Source organism: Euleptes europaea, chromosome 6, assembly GCF_029931775.1.
Source record: "Euleptes europaea isolate rEulEur1 chromosome 6, rEulEur1.hap1, whole genome shotgun sequence".
Lineage (NCBI taxonomy): Eukaryota > Metazoa > Chordata > Lepidosauria > Squamata > Sphaerodactylidae > Euleptes > Euleptes europaea.
This window is the reverse complement of record NC_079317.1, coordinates 36,830,671-36,853,667: the sequence shown is the minus strand read 5'-3', so window position 1 is coordinate 36,853,667 and position 22,997 is coordinate 36,830,671. Positions and strand designations below refer to the sequence as shown.

The window sequence follows — 22,997 nt, the reverse complement described above, 5'->3', positions numbered from 1 at the left end:
GGACGTGGTAAAGGGGCCCAAGGAGCTCTTTCCGGTCGCGCTCAGTTGTTATGGTGATGGGTGCATCACTTCCGAAATTATGGCGGCTGCCATGGCCTTATCCTTACGTCGGGGCTTTGGGCCGAGGAAGAGGATTTGCTTTCGTTCCGGCCGTGTCGCTTCCTTGGGGTGGCGGGGCGGCTCAGTGAGGTCCAGTAGTTCGGAGGCGGTGTACGATGTGGTGGTGTCAGGCGGTGGCATGGTCGGAAGCGCCATGGCTGCTGCACTAGGTAGGAGGCAGCTCAGTTTCTTTTGAACGCAAGCTTGGTTACTTAAATGCGACAAGTCCTTGTTATTCAGCTCCCAAGAAATCGAGGGGGTCAAGCGGATATTTACATTCTTATCGAGTTTTTTGTACGCTTCGTAGCAAATTTCTCGTGGTGGAGTTTAATGACATGGATTGCAATTCCTTGACAATCGTGTTTGAACATTTCACCGAAGTTCAGTGTGTGCCACCATCAGTTGCCTCTGAAAAGCTTGCAACGGCAATATTATTTGAATGTGAAAGACACAACATGTTCAAAACTGCTTACACTGTTCCTACCAGATGGCCTCTCATACTACAATGTGTACACACATATTGTCATAAAGTCGTTTCTGACTTACGGCAACCCTATGCATTAATGACCTCCAAAACGCCCTATAAACCTTGTTCAGGTATTGCGAACTGAGGGCCGTGGCTTCCTTGTTGGATCAGTCTATCTCATGTTGGGTCATCCTCTTTTATTATCTTTTCCAGTGACTCTTGTCTTCTCATAATGTAACCAAAGTCTTCTCATAATGTAACCAAAGTATGGTCATTTTAGCTTCTAGGGGGAATTTAGGCTTGATTTGATCTGGAACATGCTACAATGGGGTTGCTTAAATATAGGTTTGCCAAAATTCACTGCTTGCCTACTGTGACTCCTTTGCACTCAAAGCCTTTTTTTTTAAAGATCCTGTTTTGGTTTGGGAAGGAAGCAATACTGTGTAAACGGTTTTCCTTTTAAAGAAGAACAAGGACAGACTTTGATTTAGGGAGATGATCTAACAGTTCTTTCCTATGCAGAGTTGCCCACTGAAATAAATAGACTTATATTGGAGTAACTCTATATAGGACTATGCTGAATTGTGCTAAGTTCTATTGTTGGTTATGGTATTGTGCTAAGCTATTCTATGTATTCAGGGTATGACTCAAAGGGGGCCTGTTTTCCTTGGAATATTTTGTTGTGGGATGTTAAACATTCGTGAGTAATTTTTGTTGAAAAGGTCTTAAACTTCTGACTTTCTTTAGGAAATGATTCTCATCTCCATGAAAAGAAAATCCTGCTACTTGAAGCTGGCCCCAAGAAAGCAACTAACCGGTTGCCCAAGGGTTATAGTAACCGAGTCAGTGCTATAACTCCTGGCTCAGCCACACTTCTTAATAGTAAGTACAGCATTCAATAATGATCTGGATGTCAGGTTATGAGTACATACAGGACATAGGATTGATTGATCTTGAGATGTTAAAATTACAAGTCTGCGTAGTTGTGCATACCAGGTAGGATGCTGCTGGCTTGGAAGAGCTGTGGACTGTATATCTTAGTCATTAGAGAGTTGATCCAAATCCCCTAGAGAAAGAGAATGCAGCTGTAACTGTCACTTATTTAAATTGATTTAAAGATTCACGAATTCTTGTCCGGACAAGTTTGATGCTGTGCATATGAACTCTTTGAATGAAAGCCTAAGAATCATGGCCAGCCTGTGAGGTTTCTGTCCAGCACCCCTCAGAATAGATGGCTGATGTCCTACTCAGCTGCCCTTTGGAGGGCATCTCCACTCCTCAAAAATGTTAGGTTACCATATCTGTGCTCAATTCTCTGTGTGTTTGGCAGTGGGGAAGTGGAAGAAGGGGAATTCTTGTCAGTTGCCTCAAAACTAGCATATTTGGCACATATTAGATAGTTGATTCATCACTGCATTCAATAGCATTTACTTGACATAAATCAGCATATTGGTGAACTAGCAGAAAGGATCAATTCATGTGAATCTCTGCTAAAGGTTTTTCTATAGATAACTAACGTCATTAACATCAAAATCTTTTCCATACTGTTCTGAGAATTACTGCTAAACTGTTACATCTTTCTAAGTCCACTGAAGTCAGTGTGATTAGAAGGGTGTACTCTGTTTAGGATTGCACTGTTAGTGTAATATAGCATCCATGTAAAGGAAAGAAGAGATTGCAGTGTACTTTATTTGAATTGCAGATAGCAGAATGCTACTTAAAAGGCAGTTCCATATCATAACTGAAGCTACTGTATTCGGTACCTTTTTTAAAGCAATAATTAAGAGAAAAAAATTAAAACCAAAGAAGAAAAAGCAACAGCGATTTCTGTGTTGTGCAGTTTTAGAGGTCCAAGAATAAAGTAGTGTCGCTATTTTAAAAAATCTTCCTGGGAATGTGTGCTGCTCAGTGATCGAGTGGAACATACAGTGCCATCCTAAGCAGAGTAATACACTTCTAAGCCGATTGACTTCAGTGCACTTAGTAAGGTATAACTAAGCATAGATTGGCACTGTGTATTAGTACAGATTATATAATACACAGGAAGTTGTTCTATGATACACGTTTTATAATAAGCCCCCATTTAGCAGGCAGTGATAAAATGAATTACTGCAGCTCCTGCTTCTATCCCACAAGCAAAAAGAAAAGGAGAAGTGAGGATAAGCTGTGTCTTCCCTCTTCCTTGATGGGAGTTTTTTTTAAAGAAAACTTATATGTACTACTTTGGGATTCTTTAGACTTTGCCTCAGGAACAGGGAGAGGACATGGCTCAGTTGCAGAGCATCTGCTTTGCATGGAGAAGGCCCCAAATTCAATCCTAAGCACCTTGAGTTATAAAATGATGTGAAGGAGCTCCATCTGAGAGCCTCTGGTAGTCAGAGGAGGAAGTACTAACTTTGATAGGCCAGTAGTTTGGCTCCGTATTCTTCATGTGTTCAACAATATAGTGGATTGCATACATCACAAGGATCGCACAGTGACTACAGAAGGATTACTGATATTCCTACTTTTCGTCTCTTCCTGGCAGCCTATCCTGGGAAAGTTGATTCCCAGGTTGATTCCTGGGAAGGTTGATTCCCAGTATCAAGGGATCTGCATGGAGTAATAGCTGTGCGGATTTGGAGACTGCAGTGGGCTGGTGGATCTGGAAAGATTGGCTTGGGATCTAACTCAGCTCAAAGATATCAGTTGCAACTTCAATAATACTGCCCTTTCTTTCTCTATTATTGTTCCTTGGAAAGTTTCCTTGATCCAAAAGCTGCTTCTGTTCCTTAAAACACTCCACCTTCCAACAGATAAAACCAAAGAAATGACAACTGAGTCACAGTTAACCCAGCACAGTTTTGCTTGTGGCTTATAAGGGAAAGATGCCAAGGATCTAGTAGAAACAAGTGAGAGAACTAGTCTGGACCTCGGCTCTAAGGTTCCATATTAGACATCTGTGAGATGTTACATTTATTCTTTTAATGTTGTGGGATTCTTTCCTTTCTCTTCTAGGCTTTGGTGCTTGGGATCATATTTGCAGTATGAGAATCAAGCCTTTTCAGCGGATGCAGGTGCCTGATACTGCAACAAATACAGTTTATGTCTGTGTGGTAACATAACTTTGCATGACTTCAGTTCTCAAGACATTTATTTTTCAGTAGTCTATGATTTGCTTCCTTTTTAGGGAAGGGAACAGGTGGCTTCACATATGACATGCAAGTGAATTGTGTGTTCTTTTTCTATATTTGTGGGGTTTTGTGCAAAAGAGTCACAGATGAGCATTTTGTACCCACCTCACAACCATTAATATGTCCCTATCGGTTTTCCCTTTGCACAAGACCCTGGGAGAGTAAGAAAGGGAGTCTTGATTCATGAATACACCTGTTATTTCTGCTTCCATGTGCAGCTGTTGAACACATGAAGAGGCAAGCCCCAGGAAGTATCTATCATTATCATGCTCCTAGTCTCCTGGCCAATACCTTAGGGGGTTACTGTAAGCATTACTGAGATAAAGGGTTGAATCTTGCAATCTGTCAGTGGTAAGTGCTGACAGCCATGCCATCTTCTTGGCTTTCCTTTCCCCCCCAGCAGCCTGTCTGACCATGGAAACTTTATTTCTGATGTTTTGGGACCCATGTGGAATTAACCATGTTGTTTGGGAAGCTGCAGTGATGGGAGGAAAGGAGCAAAAATTGCTACCTTCCGTTTTTTTGCATGAGCAGAGCTCTGCTGATGGAAGATTTTGCCCCCTTCTCCCTCCCCATTGCAATTTCCCAAATCCACATGGGTCCTGTGACACTGGGAATAAACTTTTCCAGATGTTGAACATGGCTGCTGGGGAGAAAAGAGAGCTAGGAAGGTTGGGGATTCTTGAATGGTGACCTTGCAAGGCTCTTCCACTGGGTCTAGCCCAAATTATGGGAAGTTCCTTGAAGACTTTGAAAAAATAGTATGTAAATAGTGGGTAGTAATACTTAGAGATGTGAAGGCCTGGGGGGGGATCAGATCTTTACCTCTGAGGATGCTTTTCATTTGTTTCCAACAGAAAAACGGAAGACTTAGGGAAGCACTGGGGGTGGGGGGGAGTTCTGTGAAACATTTTCCCTTTTAGAATGTGTGAACTCGTTTTTAATACAAGGGCTTTCTCACTCAAATTGCATAGAATGGGAAAACCCTTAAGGTTTTTTCTTCAATTTTCTAATAGAAAAATTGGGAAACTTCAGGGAACAATGACAAAACTCCTGTGATTTCCCCCCTCCCCCTTTTGGAATGAATGAAACGAACAAGGTTTTGCTCAAACTATTTAGTATAATTTTTTTAATTTAAAACAATATACAGCATGACATAAAGATAATTCCTATGTATAGAGTAGAGACAGACAAAATGTTTAAAGAATGCCTTTTGTTTAAATGTAAATAATTTTGGTGACAATTAAAATACTGTAAAACATTATAATGTGTTTAAGGGTAATACATTCTTTAAGAGTTCAGTATTTTCAATATCACATAGCTTAATATCCAAACAAGTTGATAGTCCTACTTATTGAGGCTGAATGAGTGTTTCCATCCAAATAATAAATATTATTTAGTTTACTACAGAATGTTTTCTAAATTCAACTTTTTTTTTTCTACTTCTCGGTATAAATTAAAGATACATGTGCTATGGCAGCAAAGGGTGCCACAGCTCGCAACTCTTTTTAAGTTTTGGGTATGCGTGTTGTGTGTGCATACTTTTAAATTCCATAAATATGCACGGGACAGATTTTTTCAGAGACTTCAAAATTTTACAACTGTAGTAATACTTCTGTGTAGACATTTGAGAATAGGAAGTTATTAAAAATAGTTGTATCCCACTCTTATAGCCTCAGGGCAGCTTTCGTTCCTACTTATTAAAACAGTTTATCAATAATAGCAAAAATATATATAAACCAGTACCCAACAGCAGTTTCCACATAAAACCAAATGATTGTAGCGTCATCTGAAAAGACCTGAAGCAGTAAAATCAATTAAATTAGCAGTACACTTCGCAGTAATATCAACAGTAGAACTAGATAAGAAAAAGTCTGAGGGGGAAGAAGAATAAAAACATGAACAAAATATACAGCCTTAGAATTGATAAAAGCATGAGTGAATAAAATAAGCTTTCTCGTGCCAGAAGCTAAGCAAACTTGGTGGTGAGCAAATGGCTGTGTGGGTAGTGTTCCAAAAAGGTGGTACAACAGAAAAAGCCTACCTGTAGTAGTCACCTACCTTATTTCTGAAGGCCATGGCAGTAGCAAGCAGCCAGGCCAAGTTGAGTTATGCAAGTCGGGTGGTATTAAGTCACTCAGAGGTTGCTGCCAGGACTAGGGTTGCCAACCTCCAGGTGGCATTTGGAGATCTCCTGGAATTATAACTGAACTTCAGGCGACAGAGGTCTGTCTGCCTGGACAAAATGGCTGCTTTGGAGGGTGGACTCTGTGGCATCATATCCAGGTGAGGCCTTTCCCCTCTCTAAACCCTGCCCTCCTCAGACTCCACCACAAAATCTCCAGGAATTTCCCAACCTGAAGCTGGCAACCCTAGCCAGGCCTAGCCCCTATGAGTTCTCCCTCAAAGGCTAAAGCAAGCCTGGAAAAAGGCCCTGCCTCCTCCCCCTGCCTTTTACTGAGGAAAACCAAGCCTGGAATGCTGGTTGCTAGGGTCATTAAGGAGCTTCCGTTTCTTAAACCTACAGGTGTTCCTTTTATCATTTGGGGGTGTTGGGCTCCTCCCATGTACTTTTTTTGGGATTCAGATTTTTCTGCAAGCCTGGGCATTTTTCAGCTTTGTAGAAAGATCTATCTTGTTCATTTTGTTCTGAGGATACTTAAATCAATTGCTTGATTTAAGTATCCTCAGATTTAGCCAACTCTGTGTTGCTTTGGGACAAAGAGACTTACAGAGCAATCCACCTTAGGAGCCATTGTGACCTCTGCGCCGGTGTTAGTGCCACTTGCAAAAATTAGTGCAAAATTGGCAGTAATGCTGGCGCAGGGTCACTTATGCTTGCGCTGGGAAGCGGCAGGGCAGTGTGAGGCAGGGGTGCTGGTGGAGCTTCGCCAGCAGCATATCTCCAGTACAGGGTATGGTATGGAAAACAGCTGAGAGGCCCAGGAGAATCAACAGGGTTGTATTATGCCTGACCCTCCAAGTGAAGGTTATCAGTCAGGGCAACCAAGGAAGTTTCAGTTCCAAAACCAGCATGAAACTGGATTGAAATGGGTCTAAATCATCTGTCTCATCCAAGAATGTCTGGAGTTGTACATCCACCTCTTGTTTCTGCACTTTGCCAGTGGCTAATACTTGATCATATCATTTAGAATCAGGGATGGCTTCATTAGGTGTATGTGATTTTGCCGTCAAGTCGCAGCTGACTTATGGCGACCCCATAGGGTTTTCAAGGCAAGAGATGTTCAGTGGTGGTTTGCCATTTCCTACATCTGCTGGGGCTGAGAGAGTTCGGAGAGAACTGTGACTGGCCCAGGGTCACCCAGCAGGCTTCATGTGGAGGGGTGGGGAATCGAACCTGATTCTCCAGATTAGAGTCCGCCGCTCTTAACCACTACACCACAAGAGGCGGCACTTATTCAAGGCACTGGTACTGTCTCTGAAGCATTCACTAATTTCTGATCCAACCATGCAGAATTATCTAGCTAAATCTAATGAGCATGTAGGGCAAGGGTCAAGGATCTGTGTGATTGATGTTACGCCACCAACCAATTTGACCATATTGTTAGGCCATACGCTAACTGGAATTTAAGCAACTTCAACTAATTTGAGTTCTGATAACATTCTGAGATTGCTCTACGGTGCTAGCCAAGTAATAATGGATGCAAGAGGTTTTTACATGCAAAATATCTAGCAAATAAATTACATGCTAATTTTTTGTGTTTTTCGGCTTTTCAGTTTCAACTTAAGTTTATGCCTTAATTTTGTACTTCTTGGAGATTTAGCATTGAATTTTGTAAGTGGGAGTTGCTGAGAGGAAAACGTTTTCTCTGTTTGTGTCTGTATCTTCCTTGATGCGGTTAGTAGCGTTTTTCTTCTTACAGGTGTGGGATGCTTGTTCTGAAGCCATGATAATCTTTGATAAAGATAATCTGGAAGAAATGGGATATATAGTAGAGAATGACGTTATCATGTCTGCTTTAACCAAACAACTGGATGCCATGTCAGGTAGTGGCTTCTTTCCCAATCTTGAGTTCTCTCTTGTTGCTATTTTACTATGCCAATAAAGGTATCTGAATCTTGAGTTCTCTCAAGGGATTTTCAGTGAACTAGAAAAATAGAAGACATGAAACATGGGGAAACTTAGGTCTACCACATAACTGGGGGATGTGGACAGAGCTTTTTTGGGTCTGGTCCTTCTGAGTGTGGAACAATCCTTTTTCCTTTTTAGAATTGTCCACATTTAAACACTGGAAAATACTTCATTGACCGCCATGGAAAAATTTAAACATGGGAGTTCATTAAGCTAGTAGATTGTTCTGTCTAGGCTTTGACTTGTTTTGATGTTTTAAAACTTTTATTTGGTGACATTGGTACGTTGTATCCCCATCAGACCGAGTGGAAGTTCTCTACAGGAGCAGAGCACTTGGGTACACCTGGCCCCTTCCCTATCAAACCTGTGACTCAAGCCCTTGGGTTGAAATTGATTTAGCAGATGGACGCAGACTTCAGACCAAACTGCTGGTAACTAAGCCTTTGTTTTCTGTTTGATCAGGCACCATCCCTTGCCTAGTCCTTTCCACTGGATTGGGTTCTAATCTCATGTGGTATTACTCAGCATGAAGGGACCAAGAGGTGAGTTAGAGTGGTTAAAAAGTGTTCAGTGTGGTTATACTTGTATACAGGGGGCTGGAGCTAGCAATACACAGACACACAGATCAAGGATCTTTCCCATGTTCTATGTTACGGTGGTGGTGGTAGATAATGCCATCAAGTCACAGCTGATTAATGGTGACCCCGTTGGGTTTTGAAGGCAAGAGAAGTGTAGAGATGTTTTGCCATTGCCTGCCTCTGCGAGCTGAGAGCTTTCTGAGAGAACTGTGACTGGCCCAAAGTCACCCAGCAGGCCTCATGTGGAGGAGTGGAGAATCGAATCTGGTTCTCCTGATTAGAGTCCGCTCTTAACCACTATACTATGCTGGCTTCCGGAGAGTGCCTTCTCAGCAGGTCAATCTAGATGTTCTCAGGAGATCCTGAGTGGTGTCTGTGGGTTACCAGTGAGTTTTCCATGGAACTGGTCTAAGGGACATTCCCTGGAAAAAATAAAAAATAGGAAAAGGGGGGTACAGCTCCATTGAAAACGATGCTGCGCCAACAAAAAGGTCCAGGGGGGCCAGCGTAAGTGCCCCTAGATGGCGCAAGTGGCATGGACGCCAGCGTAGGGGTCATGCTGCTTCCGAAGCCCATTCAGCCCCCAACCTCAGGAATGTCTGCCTGGACATTCAATGTGGAATAGAAATGAATGGGTCATTCTAATGGAACCCCCAGGGGTCCAAAACCCCAGACACTCTGCTCTTGCCCTAGTAAGGTGTTAGGGTTTCTGTCACATTCTCCTCCCCCCTAGAAGGTGCTTCCAACCTCAGGAAAGTTTATTAATGGGGTTATGGGACCCCTGGCACTGCAGCCTCCTGACTTACATATGTGTCCCATGACCCCAGCAATAAACTCTCCTGGGGTTGGAAACAGCTGCCAGAGGGAGGGGAATATGGGAAAGAACTCCCCATTGTTATTATCTTTCTACTTCAATAGGACCTATATCAGTGATGACTCCCCCTATATCAGTGATGAATACTGGTTAAATTATACGTGAGGTGAGAGAGTAGTTGAGGTGCCATTTTGTGTCAGATTGGATTTATGATTTTAAATATAATGTTTTAATCCTGCATTTTACCTATTGGTTTATTGTTTTGGTTTGTTGTTGTAAACTGCCCTGAGCCCGGCCTTGCCAGGAAAGGGCAGGGTATAAATAAATAAAATAAACTGGATCCATCCCTACAACTGTGGTCTTAAATGTGTTTACTGTGAAATATTGTTAGACTTGGGATGTAAGAAAATCTATTTTTTCCAAGTATCCAAATGCAGAGGGGTAATAACCTTACTCTGAGGCCGTAGCCTGGCACACAGCACTGCCTCTGAGAAGGGTTGTCCCTGTTGACCGGTAGTACCCACCCTGGCACCCTTTAACAACAAGGACACAACAAAGTATAAACACTAATACCTATAACTGAACCTGTTACTATTTTAACACCTTCTTTGAAAACAGTAAGGAATCAAAACCAACTCTGGCTTTTCCAAGCCATCCTCCAGCAGCTTACTGCAAAAGAGTCTTTTTCCCAACTAATATGAGGCCTTTGTGGCAATGGAATCTTCACTCATGACAAGAGGGTACGATGTTCAGTTAGCTGTCCATTGTGGACAGAATCATAGAGTTGGAAGGGACCACAAGGGTCATCTAGTCCAACCCTGTGCACAATGCAGGAAATTAACAACTACCTCCCCCCACATCCCCAGTGACCCCAACCCTCCCCCCGCCATGCAGGATCCCACAATAATGAGAACTGGATGAGTTTTTGTTGTTGTTGTTAGCTGTTGAACCGGTTAATTTTAACTACTGTTCTCTTTGCAGATTGGTGCAGACGGGCAGAATTCCATGGTCCGGAAGGCAGCTGGAATTCAGAATATTCAGTACCAATATGATCAGTCAGCAGTGGTTGCTACTCTTCACTTAGCTGAGGTAACTAATTTTCCAGGATCTTGTCTGGGTTTCAACTTCTGAATACACAAAACAAATGACAGAAAGGTAACAACATTCATTCGTCTTCTGGTTCTCTCATGCTGCAGGCAACAGATAACAATGTAGCGTGGCAAAGATTTCTTCCCTCTGGACCAATTGCTCTTCTCCCGGTAAAGGACTTCGTAACCGTAAATTCAACCCATTTTTGTACATAAATAACATTAATTAATGTATTCTGATTTTGAGCAGGTCACTGTTTGACCCTCATTAATGGTGTTTGTCCTCCTTCAGCATTGTTTTCATAGACTCCTTCCACATATTGGGGCGGGAATTTGATTCTTGGCACTAGTTGGCATCATGGTAGATTTGGTGAAGGTGGTCCCCTTTTTTTATTGAATCAGCTGTCTGACACTGTCAGCTCTTTGGTCTGGTCCACGTCACATGAACATGCGTCTCAGCTTCAGAGTATGGATGAGGAAAGTTTTGTGGACTCTATCAACTCTGCTTTTGTGAGTATTGTCCTCATAGATGTGCTACTTACTAAAGACTCATGATTTAAAAAAAATGATAACAAGCATGTCAATTTAATTCCTTAACTTTGGTTTGAACAGAGTGAAGGTTTGTTCATGTTTGTATGGTAATTCTTATAGTGAATATATTATTGGTGTTAGTCAATTTCCTCTTAAATATGAGATGTATCCCACCCCGCCTCCCCAAAATAACTTGGCAAATGCCAGCCTTGTCTTCCAGCTTACTTTTCAAGCTTCATCTTGGTGTTTTTTTACCCTCACTAGTGTCCTGTTCTGCATTTGGATTAGAGAATTTTTCTACCATTCTGAGCAGGAATGATGCCTTGTATTATTTTGGCACTGCTGCACAGCCAGCATCAGTCACATACAATTGAAGGGTGACCACTGAAACTCCATCAGCTGTGGACCCCACTGTGTTTCTTGTGAAGGCATCTAGTGTGGGTTCGGCATAAAAAGCATGTTGAGAGGTCTGAGAGAAGACAAGGAACTGTTTTCTCTGTATCCCTCCTTCCAGTAGTTTTCCGTGATAAATGCCAGTTACCACTTTCTTCCCTCTTCTAATTGTAGCTTTTTAAATAGGTGGAATTCTAGAACGGTTAGAAGACTCACATCTGTTTCAATTTTCATTATTTATTCTCTTAGCTTTGTAGTCTCTCTGTCTCTCTATGTGATATCGTATAAACAAATCTCTTTCATTATTCAGTGGAGCAATGCAAATCACTCTGACTTCATTGATACTGCTGGATCCATGTTCCGATCTGCTGTTTCTCTGCTGATGCCATCAGTGTCTGTAGCTCGTCAGTTGCCCCCAAGTGTTGCAAAAGTGGATCCAAAGAGCCGAGCCGTGTTCCCTCTTGGACTGGGGCATGCAACCCAATATGTTCAGCACCGGGTGGCCCTTATTGGGTAATTTCACATTGAGAAACTTTAGTACTGTGATAGATCTTTGGGAGGATGAGTTGATTCTGGTATCAAAAAGGAAATAATCTTGAGTGATAGAAATGAGCTGTTTCTAATGGCATGGGGGGAGATTGTAGCGGGTGTGGACGAGATAGCATTGGTTTCTCAGGAGGTTTGTGCAATTTGCCTGGACTTGCTATGAGTTTCAGAGGCATAGATTAAAACTATTGCTGAAGTTGATGTACAGGCATTGTGGGAATATGCAGCAGATGTGGTATATGAGGGCAGTTATTGGCCAAGGGTATAGTGAGGGACAAATTCCAGAGGTGGTAGCTGTGTTAGTTTGCAGCAGCCAAAATAACAAAACATCTTGTGTCATCTTAAAGACTAACACATTTATTGTGACTTAAGCTTTTGTGAGTCAGAGCTCACTCTGTCAGATGTATGAAAGCATCATTCGAGGTCCTTATGGTGAAATTCATACAACTCCAGTTGGCAGCGTTCTTTTTGAATACCATAATTTTAGATTGCTCTTTGTGCTTGGCATAAGCTTCCATTGCGTTCTCCTTTCAGGGATGCAGCTCACAGAATACATCCTCTAGCTGGTCAAGGTGTAAATATGGGTTTTGGTGATATCACATGTTTGATGCATCATCTCAGTGCTGCAGCATTTAACGGGAAGGACCTGGGTAAGGGTTTAAAATTTTATCTATTCTATACTGTGTCAAATTGTTGGAAACGTCTATAAGGTGTAAAGGAAAAGTGGTGTGCAAATGTACTAAATAAAAAGAAATATATTTTATTTATTCGCAATATTTTTATACTGCCCATGAACTCAAAAGTTCTCAAAGCGGTCAACAGAGTTTTGTCCTGCTGTAGACTATAGAAGGAGCACCTTTCTGTAAAAATGAGAAATCTGTGTCACCATTGAGTCAGAGGGGAGCTTGAAAGGACCAAGGTGCAATATGCTACATACTGCATATTTACACAATCAAGGTTGTTTTAAACAAAACAGCTATTTTGCACTGTGTTGGAAAGGTTCTAAGTTGATTTAGTTATACCTTTTTGTCCACTATTTGGGTCATACTCGTGTTGCTATAATTGGAAGTTTCATAGAATTACAGATGGGGAACTCTACAGCCTAACCACCCTCAAAACCGGCTCAATAATAGAAACAACAAAGTCTGCCAGACTGGGCACAGTAATTCAAAGGTTGCTTCCATGATGCTTTAATTTAGGGGATTTTGTGGGGACAGAGCCATGAAACTCCAATGCAAGGTTGGGCTGAAGACTGAGATTCTGAGTTTAGCAGAATAATCAGAAATTTTGAGAGAAACTGAAGTACAAGCATGCAAGTCAATGATGGTATTCAAGTACGTTGCAGATAGTTTCAGAGGGTCACCACGTTGGCGTGCAGCAGAAAAGCTAAATTTGAGTCCAGTAGCACTTTAGAGACCAACAGGATTTTCAGAGTATACGTTTTCGAGAATCAAAGCTCTCTTTGTCAGATCTGATGGAGGGAGCTTTGACTCTCAAAAGCAAGTACATTGCAGTATCAGGTACTGCCAATACCTCTGCACTGTGCAGCATGTATTGCAAAGAATAAAGGGATGATTATCCCATCATTGCTCCAAGAAGCTCATGGCAGTGTATTATTGGTCTCCCCTCCTCCATTTTAATTTTTCAAAACTCTATGAAAGTAGGATATGCTGAGGGGATGTGACTACCACCCAGCAAACTTCATCGCAGAGTGGGATATGAACCTGCTGAATGCTAGTCCACCACACTGGAAAGAAAGACAGCAAGCCAGGTGGAGGGGGATATTAGCTATCCTTTTCTCTGTGGAGAGGTTGCTGGGTGGGTAGCTTATGAACACGTAAACACCCAACCATCTGTGTTGACTTTGTTGACCCAAAGGTTAGGAGTTCTGAGAGGGATTTTTGGGCAAGACCACCAGAGGTCTTTTTTGTTCCATGAGATTGAGGCTGGACAGAGGGTCATTGTACTTTGACTGGATCCAAATGTTTGATAATAATAGCCATAGAGCAGATCATATCTGAGTAATTTCTCTAGGCTTGACCTTTTACGCTAAAGCTTCACCTTTTTGCAGCCAAATTTGCTGGCTATTATAATTCCTTGACCAAAATTCAGTCATACAAAAGTGGCCCACTCCTGCCTATTCTCCTAGCCAACTTACCCTCCTTTGTCTTGTGCGCACGCACCTTCCAAATGAGACTAACTGAATTCTTTTTTTGAAAAACAACTCTGTAGACATGGACAGGCTGGACTCTTCTGATATGGCAGGACAGGTGGCCTGGTCACAGACCAAAAAAAGGTAGAACTCTGAGCTACAAACTGGAGGTAGAATGGTCATGGCAACACAGGTCATAGAGCATTGAGGGAATTGCTCTGGTGCAGTGGAAGAAGGTAGCCAAGCTTGTTTTTCAGTGCCTTCTCATCAAACATATGTGCAAGTGGTTGCGTTCTTGCATTCAGTAGTTAAACAAGAAGCGAAGTGCCGGGGGCGGCTAATCCTGCCACACACGTCTCTTGGATGGTGGGCAAAGCACAAAGGAATGGAGGAGCCTATGCAGGAATGGGTGAATAGGACGGAGGCACTAATCCTTTAAGAACAAGTCTCTAGCTGGGTGCATAATTAAGTTTACCTTAGGTGGATTTAGTTATTCATTATATTTCATCAATGTCTTCCATCCGGTCCCTTCCCACTGTTTCAGTTCAAGTTGGTGTGAAATGAACACTGCTCTTCAGTAATTTTGGGTGTGAAATTACTGGCCCGTTCTCCAGATAATTTAGTATCTTTAGCCACCCTCTTGTGCTCAGGATTTGAAAGGATTATTTTCCCCAACTTGTTTAATCTAATACTAAGAGCCCCATGGCGCAGAGTGGTAAGCTGCAGTCAAAAGCTCTGCTCACAACCTGAGTTCGATCCCGATGGAAGTTGGTTTCAGGTAACCTGCTCAAGGTTGATTCAGCCTTCCATCCTTCTGAGGTCGGTAAAACACTTACCCAGCTTGCTGGGGGTAAAGTGTAGACAACTGGGGAAGGCAATGGCAAACCACCCTGTAAACATAGTCTGCCTAATAAACATTGTGATGTGACGTCACCCCATGGGCTAGTAATGACCTGGTGCTTGCACAAGGGACTGCCTTTACCTTTTTTATTCTAATATTATGCAGCCTTTATTACATTAGGATTCCAATCCATTTTAGACTTCAGCAGTTATGAACACAGAACCAGAAAAGGATGGCTCATATGCATTTACTGATGAGTATAAGTGTATAATCTTGAGTAAGTGGGGCAGGAATAGTGGTTACTTAAGCATGGGCAAAAGGGAGAAACTGTGCATATGGTAAGCGTCAAGGGAAAATGCATACTTTTGAATATGGTGTGTGAGTTTCTAAACTCACGTACATACTATGCTATATAATAAAATTTATCTTAGTGATTTTTAGGAGCACAGCACTGAAATTCTCAATGGTTTTGTATATATTTGAGTGACTGGAATGTCTATACTGAGACTGGTCATGATAATCTTTCCAGTGAAAGCCCTTAATTTTCAAATACATTCAACTGGTCTTCTGAATTATAATGTTCTAAATGTTGGGTATTTCAGGGTGACATATCATGTTGTGTTGAACAGTCTTCCATTAATTAGTGGAGGATTTTGAAAACTGAGGATGTAAGGATGGCTATTGGCAGCATTAAAATAGTTGGAATCCCTTAGTTATCAGCTAGTGTTAAAATGTTGGTCTAGGGCAGGGGAGACCCAGGTTCAAATTCCATGCACCCATGACACTCATTGGGTGTCAGTCATGCTGTCTGCCTAGCCTACCTCACAGGGCTGTTGTGAGGATAAAATGGACACTGCCCTGAGCTCCTTAGAGGTGTATGATAGATAACTGTGTAGTTCAATGTTATGCTGCTCAGCACAAGATGGGAGCAGACTATCAATTTATACCTTCCTAGGTTGCCCAGATCCCATTATTTGGCCCTGTATGCCAGACTGGAAAATGTTGTCAGCCCAATCCAGCCTTCACACCTGATGTTTAACCTCCTTATGGTAATCAGTATCACCTGCCTACTTATGCAGTAATTCTGTTGCAGGCTCTTTAAGTCATCTTCTGCAGTATGAGCAAGAACGACAGAGACACAACCTTTCTATCATGGCTGCAGTTGACCTGCTGAAGAGGCTGTACTCTACAAGTGCAGCTCCTTTCGTGCTGTTAAGAACATGGGGATTGCAAACAACTAACGCAGCAACTTCAATTAAAGTAAGACACTTAAAAAGTACTACCTTTCACATAAGGAGCCATGGGGTTATGATGGAAGACCAGGGGATGAGTAGATTTTCATATCACAAATTCCCTAATAATGTAACCGTTTGCTGCCTGTGACTTGGTAGTTCACTAACCAGCATTTAGACACAAGTACCTAGAGCACTACACTTACAACACAAGTTTTATATTTGTTTTCTGTTTATATCTTGCCTTTTATGGTTTGGATACAAAGCAGATAATTTTTGTAAAATGAAAGCAAAACATTCATAAAACGTTTCGCTGGCATTTTGGCTCAAGTGGATTGAATGATTCCTCCTTTAAAGCAACCATACAGTAACATTGTGCTGATTCTGCTACATCCAAAGAAACAATGGCAGTGGAGATATTGTAGACTTCACATACAATGGACAACATTTAGCACACTGTCAGACTTGGTCTAGAATAGAGAATGGCTGTTGGAAAACTGTCCTTGGGTTGCATGTAAATGTCATGTTCACTCTTCCTGGCCCCCTCACTTTTCCCCATGCAAGGTTGGGCATGCAGTGCATTACTTCTTACCTAGTACAGATTTTTCCCTTGTGTAAAGTCAGGTGACCTCATTTGCTTCTGGGAAGTGCTTCTACCAGGTGAGAAATGGCACCTCATAAAGGCGTACTCCAATTGAACTCCCTTGGAAAACCATGCTGCTCTATCCCAAAGCAGCATATACCTTGCTGTGGTTAGCACCCCTTTCCACTGAAAAATCTATTAGAGGCGGTTGCCTCCACCACCATCCCCAGTTTCTTGGGGAAGAAATGTCTGCTGGCCAAGCAAGAAGCAGTATCTTGTGCCCCTGTTGGAAGATTACCCCAAAGCCTTCCAGAATGGTCTCTCATTTCCTATTGGAAAGGGAGACTGGTGCGCGCGCGTGTGTGCGTGCACGCACGCCAGCCTCTGAGAAAGCTAACGGCCAAAGTAGACATCCCTGCGGCCGACTCACGGATGCTGCCTTTTTAAAGCCTAATGAGGCAATTGTAAAATGTCATGATCTTGATCAGGTGGTCCCTGCAGCATATTTAAATTGCCTCATTATGCTTTAAAAGGGCAGCGGCATTCACAGGTCTGACCCAGGGGCACCATCACATCCAGTTTGGCCCTAAAGTGGATGCCTGTCCCCGGCTGTCAGGATGAAGGATTTGATCATTGCTGGAGATAAATGTAAAGTTCTGCATTTAGGTAGGAAAAATCAAATGCATAATTATAGGATGGGGGAGATTTGTCTTGGCAGTAGTATGTGCGAAAAGGACATGGGGAACTTAGTAGGCCATACACTGAACATGAATCAGCAGTGTGTTGCGGTAGCTAAAAAGGCAAATGTGATTTTGGGCTGTATCAACAGAAGTATAGTGTCCAGATCATGCGAAGTAATGGAATTGCTTTACTCTGCTCTGGTTAGCCCTCACCTAGAGTATTATGTTCAGTTTTGAGTACGACAATTTAGGAAGAATACAGACAAGCTGGAACGTGTCCAGAGAAGGGCAACGAAGATGGTGAGGGGTCTGGAGAAAGGTTGAAGGAGCTGGGTTTGTTTAGCCTTCAAGTATTTGAAGGGCTGTTATAGAGGATGGTGTGGAGTTGTTTTTCTGTTGCCCCAGAAGGTCAGACCAGAACCAGTGGGTTGAAATTAAATCAAAAGTTTTCGGTTAAACATCAGGAAGAATTTCCTGATAGAGCATTTCGCCAGTAGAATAGGCTTCCTCAGGAGGTGGTGGGCTCTCCTTCTTTGGAGGTTTTTAAGCAGAGGTTAGATGGCTATCTGACTGCAATGCTGATTCTGTTAACTTAGTTAGTGCGAGGAACAGCAGGAAGGGCTGCATCAGTGCTTGGCTCTTGTGGTCCTTTCTTACTGTGGTGAGAATTTCTTTATATTGAACATCAGTTTGTATTAAACATTATTAGTTTGAGTTAAGAAAAACCTGAATCCTATATACCTAAATATTATAACCTGTAGCTTAGACTATGGCCTTCATGAAATAGACCTTTAACTGACCCTAAATTCCAAACTAACCCATGACCTTAAAGGGGAACAGGATACGGCATTACTAGGAGTCACTCAGCTAAGACACATTGGGTGCCCCCACATTATGTTATGAGAACAACAAGGTCGCTGAGGCCAGCAGCAAATTATCTGGAGAATTGTTTTTGCAGGTCTGACGGGTAAACAGGGAGCTTGTCAGGGACCCCTGGATCCAAGAAAGAATTATTTTGCAACATTATATTTTAAAACAAGATTAGCCATGATTTGTGCAAAACTCATATCCTGAGGAATTTGAATGGGAGGGGTCCAGAGGAGACCTTCTCTTACGGTTTTACCTATAAAACAGGAACCAAATTGTCACAGTGTCATTCTAGGGAGAAGACCAGGGTTTCTACTTGTGATTCCCATCTTCTGTCTTTCCTTGGAATGAACCAAAGCGCTTTGATTAGCTGTGGGTCTGTTACATTTTTGCTTTGATTTCTGTCCTTATATTTGCTTAAAGGGTTTAATAAACTGCATGAATTCTGTTACCTGTTTTGTGTGCTGTTTGAAATATCTTGAGTACCAGATCTGTCTATCTTTCCTGTAAAATCTCTGACTCTTTCTTCTGGTGAGTTAAGCAAGCAGAGAATCCAATCTCAAGAACCTCCAATTCCCTCCACACTTACATACCTAGAGTAATGCTGATCAACACTTTTGGCTCCGGAAGCAATTTTCCTCCAGGCCAGAGTGGTGGGTTTTTGTTTTGTTTTTTGCCATTTTCTGGGCATGGAGTAGGGGTCACTAGGGATGTGGGGGGAGGTCCCTACCAACTCTGTTTCTATGTGTGCAGGTCTGAAGTGTTGCAAGCTTCTTGGTGGGCAATGTTAAAGAATTGGTTAACATGACCTCTGGGTGTAGGAAACAAGAAAGAACTCAGACCTAGTTCCATGTTTTTGCAACACTTCTACTTTTTCCTGGGTGAGGGGGGAGTTTGCTTGTACATGTGATTCCTAATGATGGGTTACTCAGCATGAAGAACTAACGGATTTATCAGTAGAGGATCTTGCATTCAGGCAACGCATATTGTATCTCCCACTGTTTTCTTTAATATTATAAAGCATTTGTGTGGGGAGGGGCACTTGGGTTGAGGCTATGTGGCATTACTGGTGGGGGTAGCACTCTCCCGTGACACTTCCTCAGTAGAAATCCTCATCCTCAACCTATTGTTTGTATAAGTGGTTAACAGCAGTGGGGAGGGTATTTCTGTCATGGGAACAGTACATGGAAGTCTTACGTGGGGGTCTCCCTCCACCTGTTCTGCAATCCCTCATCTCCCTCCATGTTGTTTGGGCTTTAGACCCCATTTTCTGCTTTTTCAGTTGATGAGGGTATGCTGTAGATGTAACACTTGCCAGAAATGTAATTAATATGTCTCTTCTTCCTCCATTTTTTAGGAGCAGATCATGGCATTTGCCAGTAAGTGACTGCCTTGTGAAGCTAGATTTACTGTTCACTGTCAATTGCTGGAGACTCAGACTTCATTTGTAAAGGCTGCATTACATTTGTTTTAAGATATTTGACTAGATGATGAAAAAAGGAAGAACGTGAGATTCTTACATCGATGATGGAAAAAGGAACTTGAGATTCTTACGTCTGCTTGTTATAGATGAAGTCTTTTTTCTTATGAAAGAGCAGCAGTTGGTTTTCACCTATAATGCCAGTAATCTGTTGATCCTAACCAGCGCTGGACATCTGAAACTTGGAAGGTTAGCTTGGTAGAAGTATATTGTTGGAAGGAGTTTACATGTGGCCACAGATTGAAGGATCACTTCCAGCTCACATTTTGAGACCGGTTAGGTTGGTGATTACTCAAGTATCACCTGATTCTTCCTACTTCAACATCTTTTTCAGCCTTGGCCTTTTAGATATGTGATGGCTGGTTGCTGCAAAAACAGGATCGGGATGTTGCTTTCCTGTTCTCTTCTCTGGGCTACGAGAGTATTCTCATTAATTATATAGGCTAGAGCACCAAGGGTGAAGATCAATTACAGGCTGGAGTCCAATAACATTCTGTTAAAAATATCATTTAATTACTAAAATAGACATTCAGGCCCTATCTTGCTCATGTGCCAATCCTAATGTTAACTATTTAACTGCTTTACAGCACCAAGAAAAATGAACATGGTTAACAAACATGGATAATTATGTATCCTTTTTACAGACAACTAGTCAGAACAAAGTGTGAATGAAAAGATATTTCAAGGCCTAGAGCATGTAGCCTGCACACATACAGTGCTACATGTTCAGTCTACTCACTGTTTAGCTTGTGATAATTGAAGGTAAACTAAAACGTGTGCTGCGCTAGGATTAAATATACTTAAAACTATGTAAACTCCTAAAACCTGTTTTGGCTTCTTTTTTTCTTTTAGAAAGCTTGAATTTAGTGTTTACTCCTCCTCTACCACTTATGTACATAAATCCTTTAAACGAAAGCCATCCTATGCAGATCATTAAATGCATAAATAGTCTTGTTTTACTGGATAGGGATGGACATTTGTGAAAGTAGAATAAATGCCATATCACTACTGGGATCATCAGAAGAAAAAACGATTACTATAATCTTGCACCCCTTATATAGACCAAGTCCATGGCGGTCTATTTTATTTGAGGAAGTGGTGTACTACCATGAAATCTTGATTACAGCAGTAGTTGTGTATTTGTTATGACGTATACCATAGCTACGGTGATCAAGGCCCTGATTTTGCCAACTACAGATTGCCTTTGGTACAGGAATAGCAGTGGTCCAAAACAGACACGCCCAAGCTTTCACGTGAGGTCACAGACAGTTTGCCCAGGGTTTCAGCAAATCAGGTTGCTGTAGTCCAGGGCCAAGTGATCTTCCAATTTGCCATTCTTTTTACTACCAAAGCAAGAGTTGGTTTCACTACCAGCAGCCAAGTCTAGAATGCAAGGAGTGGAATAATTGAGCTCTACTATAATTGAGTATCAGGGGTACAATAATGGGTTGGGAGCCACTGTGAGTGCTATCATACCTTACGAATCAGGAATGCCTATGAGTGGAAAGTGGTTTCTTCTAAATTAAGACACCCACCATATTTATAAGCATACGATTGAACATTTTATGTGGATATACCAATTTGTTCTTAGCTTTCAGCCAAAAAAAAGCAACCGGACAAAACCATCTGAACATTTTGTCCAATAGTTGTTTATCTGCACAATACCAAGATAGAATATTCAGTTACTGCACATTCATGTTACCCTCATACGAAATGTTGAAGTGCACAAATACATTGCAACAGTCAGAAATTGACAGTGCCATTCTGGGGTCAGGCTAATTACCATTTTTCAGGCATGAAGAAATTTTTGATACTAGAAACTGAAGAGTAACTTTTTTCAGCTGGGTGTTCTGCAGTAAATGGATTATAAGAATATACTGTAAAAATTTTGGGACTGTTAATCCCTAGAAAACTTCATTCTGAAGCAGACAGAAAAATGCTTATAGCACACTGTTTGCCATCTCATAGCTTTGTGGAAGGGAGATAGAAAGACGAGAAGTGAAACCATTTCTTGTGGGATTCTTAAACACTTCCATTCCCTGCAGCTTCTAGATAGGTTGACAATTTCTTCTACCTCCTTCAGCTGAGCCAAGCACCTCCTTCCCCAGTTTTAGGAATTAGCTAATTCTAAAAGATTAATTACCAAGTTTCAAACAGCCTATTAGAAAGTTTGGGTAAATAGTTCATTCCAGTTTTTGTTATTAGGCTAGGCTCCTACTTTACATGTGATCCTTCATTGTTTCATGTGCAAAAGGCCTGCAAACTTTGTGGAACATGACTTGAGGTCTGGTGGTACCAAGAGGGTTTAAATGCTTTGGCCAAAGACATGTCTGAGCTCCTTGAACAATATCAGTTTCAAGGCCACTGAGCTAGAGCTCAGATCCTTTGGCATAAATTATTTTATGTCCAGGGCACTTATTATCCTAGAAGAACCCATCTTGTCTTGCAGCTCAGAAGTGCCCAGTCTTAAAGGTAACTATTTCCCTTCTTTGGTCTGTACACTGTTCAGAACATCATGTTCTTGTTTCCAAAAAGGTACTCTGCAGACAATGCCTTCTCACTGGGAAAGTCCCAAGGATTGCAGAAGATGAAAGGTAGCACCCAGAGCCCAGCCTGTCTCTATGTTGTTCACCTTCTTTGCCAGCTGTAAAAAGGGAAAGGAAAGAAATCAGTTCTTAGATCAACCAAGACTGTCAATGCAAATCTCAACTGATGCAACAGGAACATCTGTACAAGGGATTCCTAGGCTTCAACTGTATTATTTTAATTTGTATTAACTTCATTTATAGTCTTCCATTCTTGCTGACATTCAAGGTGGATTACAAAATATAAAAATAAATTCACGCTAACAGCAAAGACCACAAAACAATGCAGTAGGCCTCAGACTGCAGACTTGGAAAACAATGCCAACAAGAAACTGTCTGAAGGCATAACATACCACAATGCAGGAAGGAGGTTACAAACGAAGAAGACAGTGCAGTAAAAGGAAGGTGACACATACAATAAGCATTGCAATAGACAACAATCCTATCCCTTCTAAAAGCTAAGTAATGTTAAGATGCAGAACTCAAGCAAAAATAGTATTTCCACTATACATAAGTCTATATTTTGCTACATTTAAGCTCAATCATACCTGAAGAACATTAATTACAAGAACCACTGGTTAGTGAAGATAAACATTGCCTACTATCAAGAATTTATTAGGAATAACAAGAAACTGCTTTGAAAATCCTGGGATACAAATATATTAATCTGAATTTACATAAGACATTTATAAAAGAATTTGGAAGTGTTAAACCCTTTTGCTAATCTTGTTGGGGGGGGGGGGAAAGAGAGCAACAGCCATGGCAACATGTGGACTGCAGCAGCAGTAGTTTCAGG

General features: G+C 41.7%; 2 protein-coding genes across 3 annotated transcripts in view; one reads left to right on the top strand and one right to left on the bottom strand.

The window, feature by feature from the left end:
* Positions 1-79: 79 nt before the first annotated feature.
* COQ6 (coenzyme Q6, monooxygenase) lies at positions 80-19,564 on the top strand. The gene is made up of 12 exons (XM_056851290.1): positions 80-269; positions 1,313-1,447; positions 3,563-3,621; positions 7,623-7,746; positions 8,132-8,262; positions 10,205-10,312; positions 10,420-10,482; positions 10,714-10,821; positions 11,546-11,748; positions 12,316-12,431; positions 15,868-16,034; positions 19,494-19,564. The coding sequence occupies exons 1-12, from the start codon at positions 80-82 to the stop codon at positions 19,521-19,523; spliced, it is 1,434 nt and encodes a 477-aa protein (XP_056707268.1). The 3' UTR covers positions 19,524-19,564.
* Positions 19,565-22,107: 2,543 nt separating this feature from the next.
* ENTPD5 (ectonucleoside triphosphate diphosphohydrolase 5 (inactive)) overlaps positions 22,108-22,997 on the bottom strand; it is a 28,510-nt gene continuing 27,620 nt past the window's right edge. For both annotated transcript variants that reach the window (XM_056851235.1, XM_056851236.1), the window contains exon 14: positions 22,108-22,260. In XM_056851235.1, coding sequence (XP_056707213.1) covers positions 22,174-22,260 — 87 coding nt within the window. In that variant the 3' untranslated portion in view covers positions 22,108-22,173. The remainder of the gene's footprint in view (positions 22,261-22,997) is intronic.

Bases quoted from the DNA above. Each gene is read 5' to 3' on its own strand.
- COQ6 (XM_056851290.1), top strand. From the start codon at position 80: ATGGCGGCTGCCATGGCCTTATCCTTACGTCGGGGCTTTGGGCCGAGG. The intron at 7,747-8,131 runs GTAGTGGCTTCT...TATCCCCATCAG, and splicing joins ACAACTGGATGCCATGTCAG to ACCGAGTGGAAGTTCTCTAC. The intron at 10,822-11,545 runs GTGAGTATTGTC...TTCATTATTCAG, and splicing joins ACTCTATCAACTCTGCTTTT to TGGAGCAATGCAAATCACTC.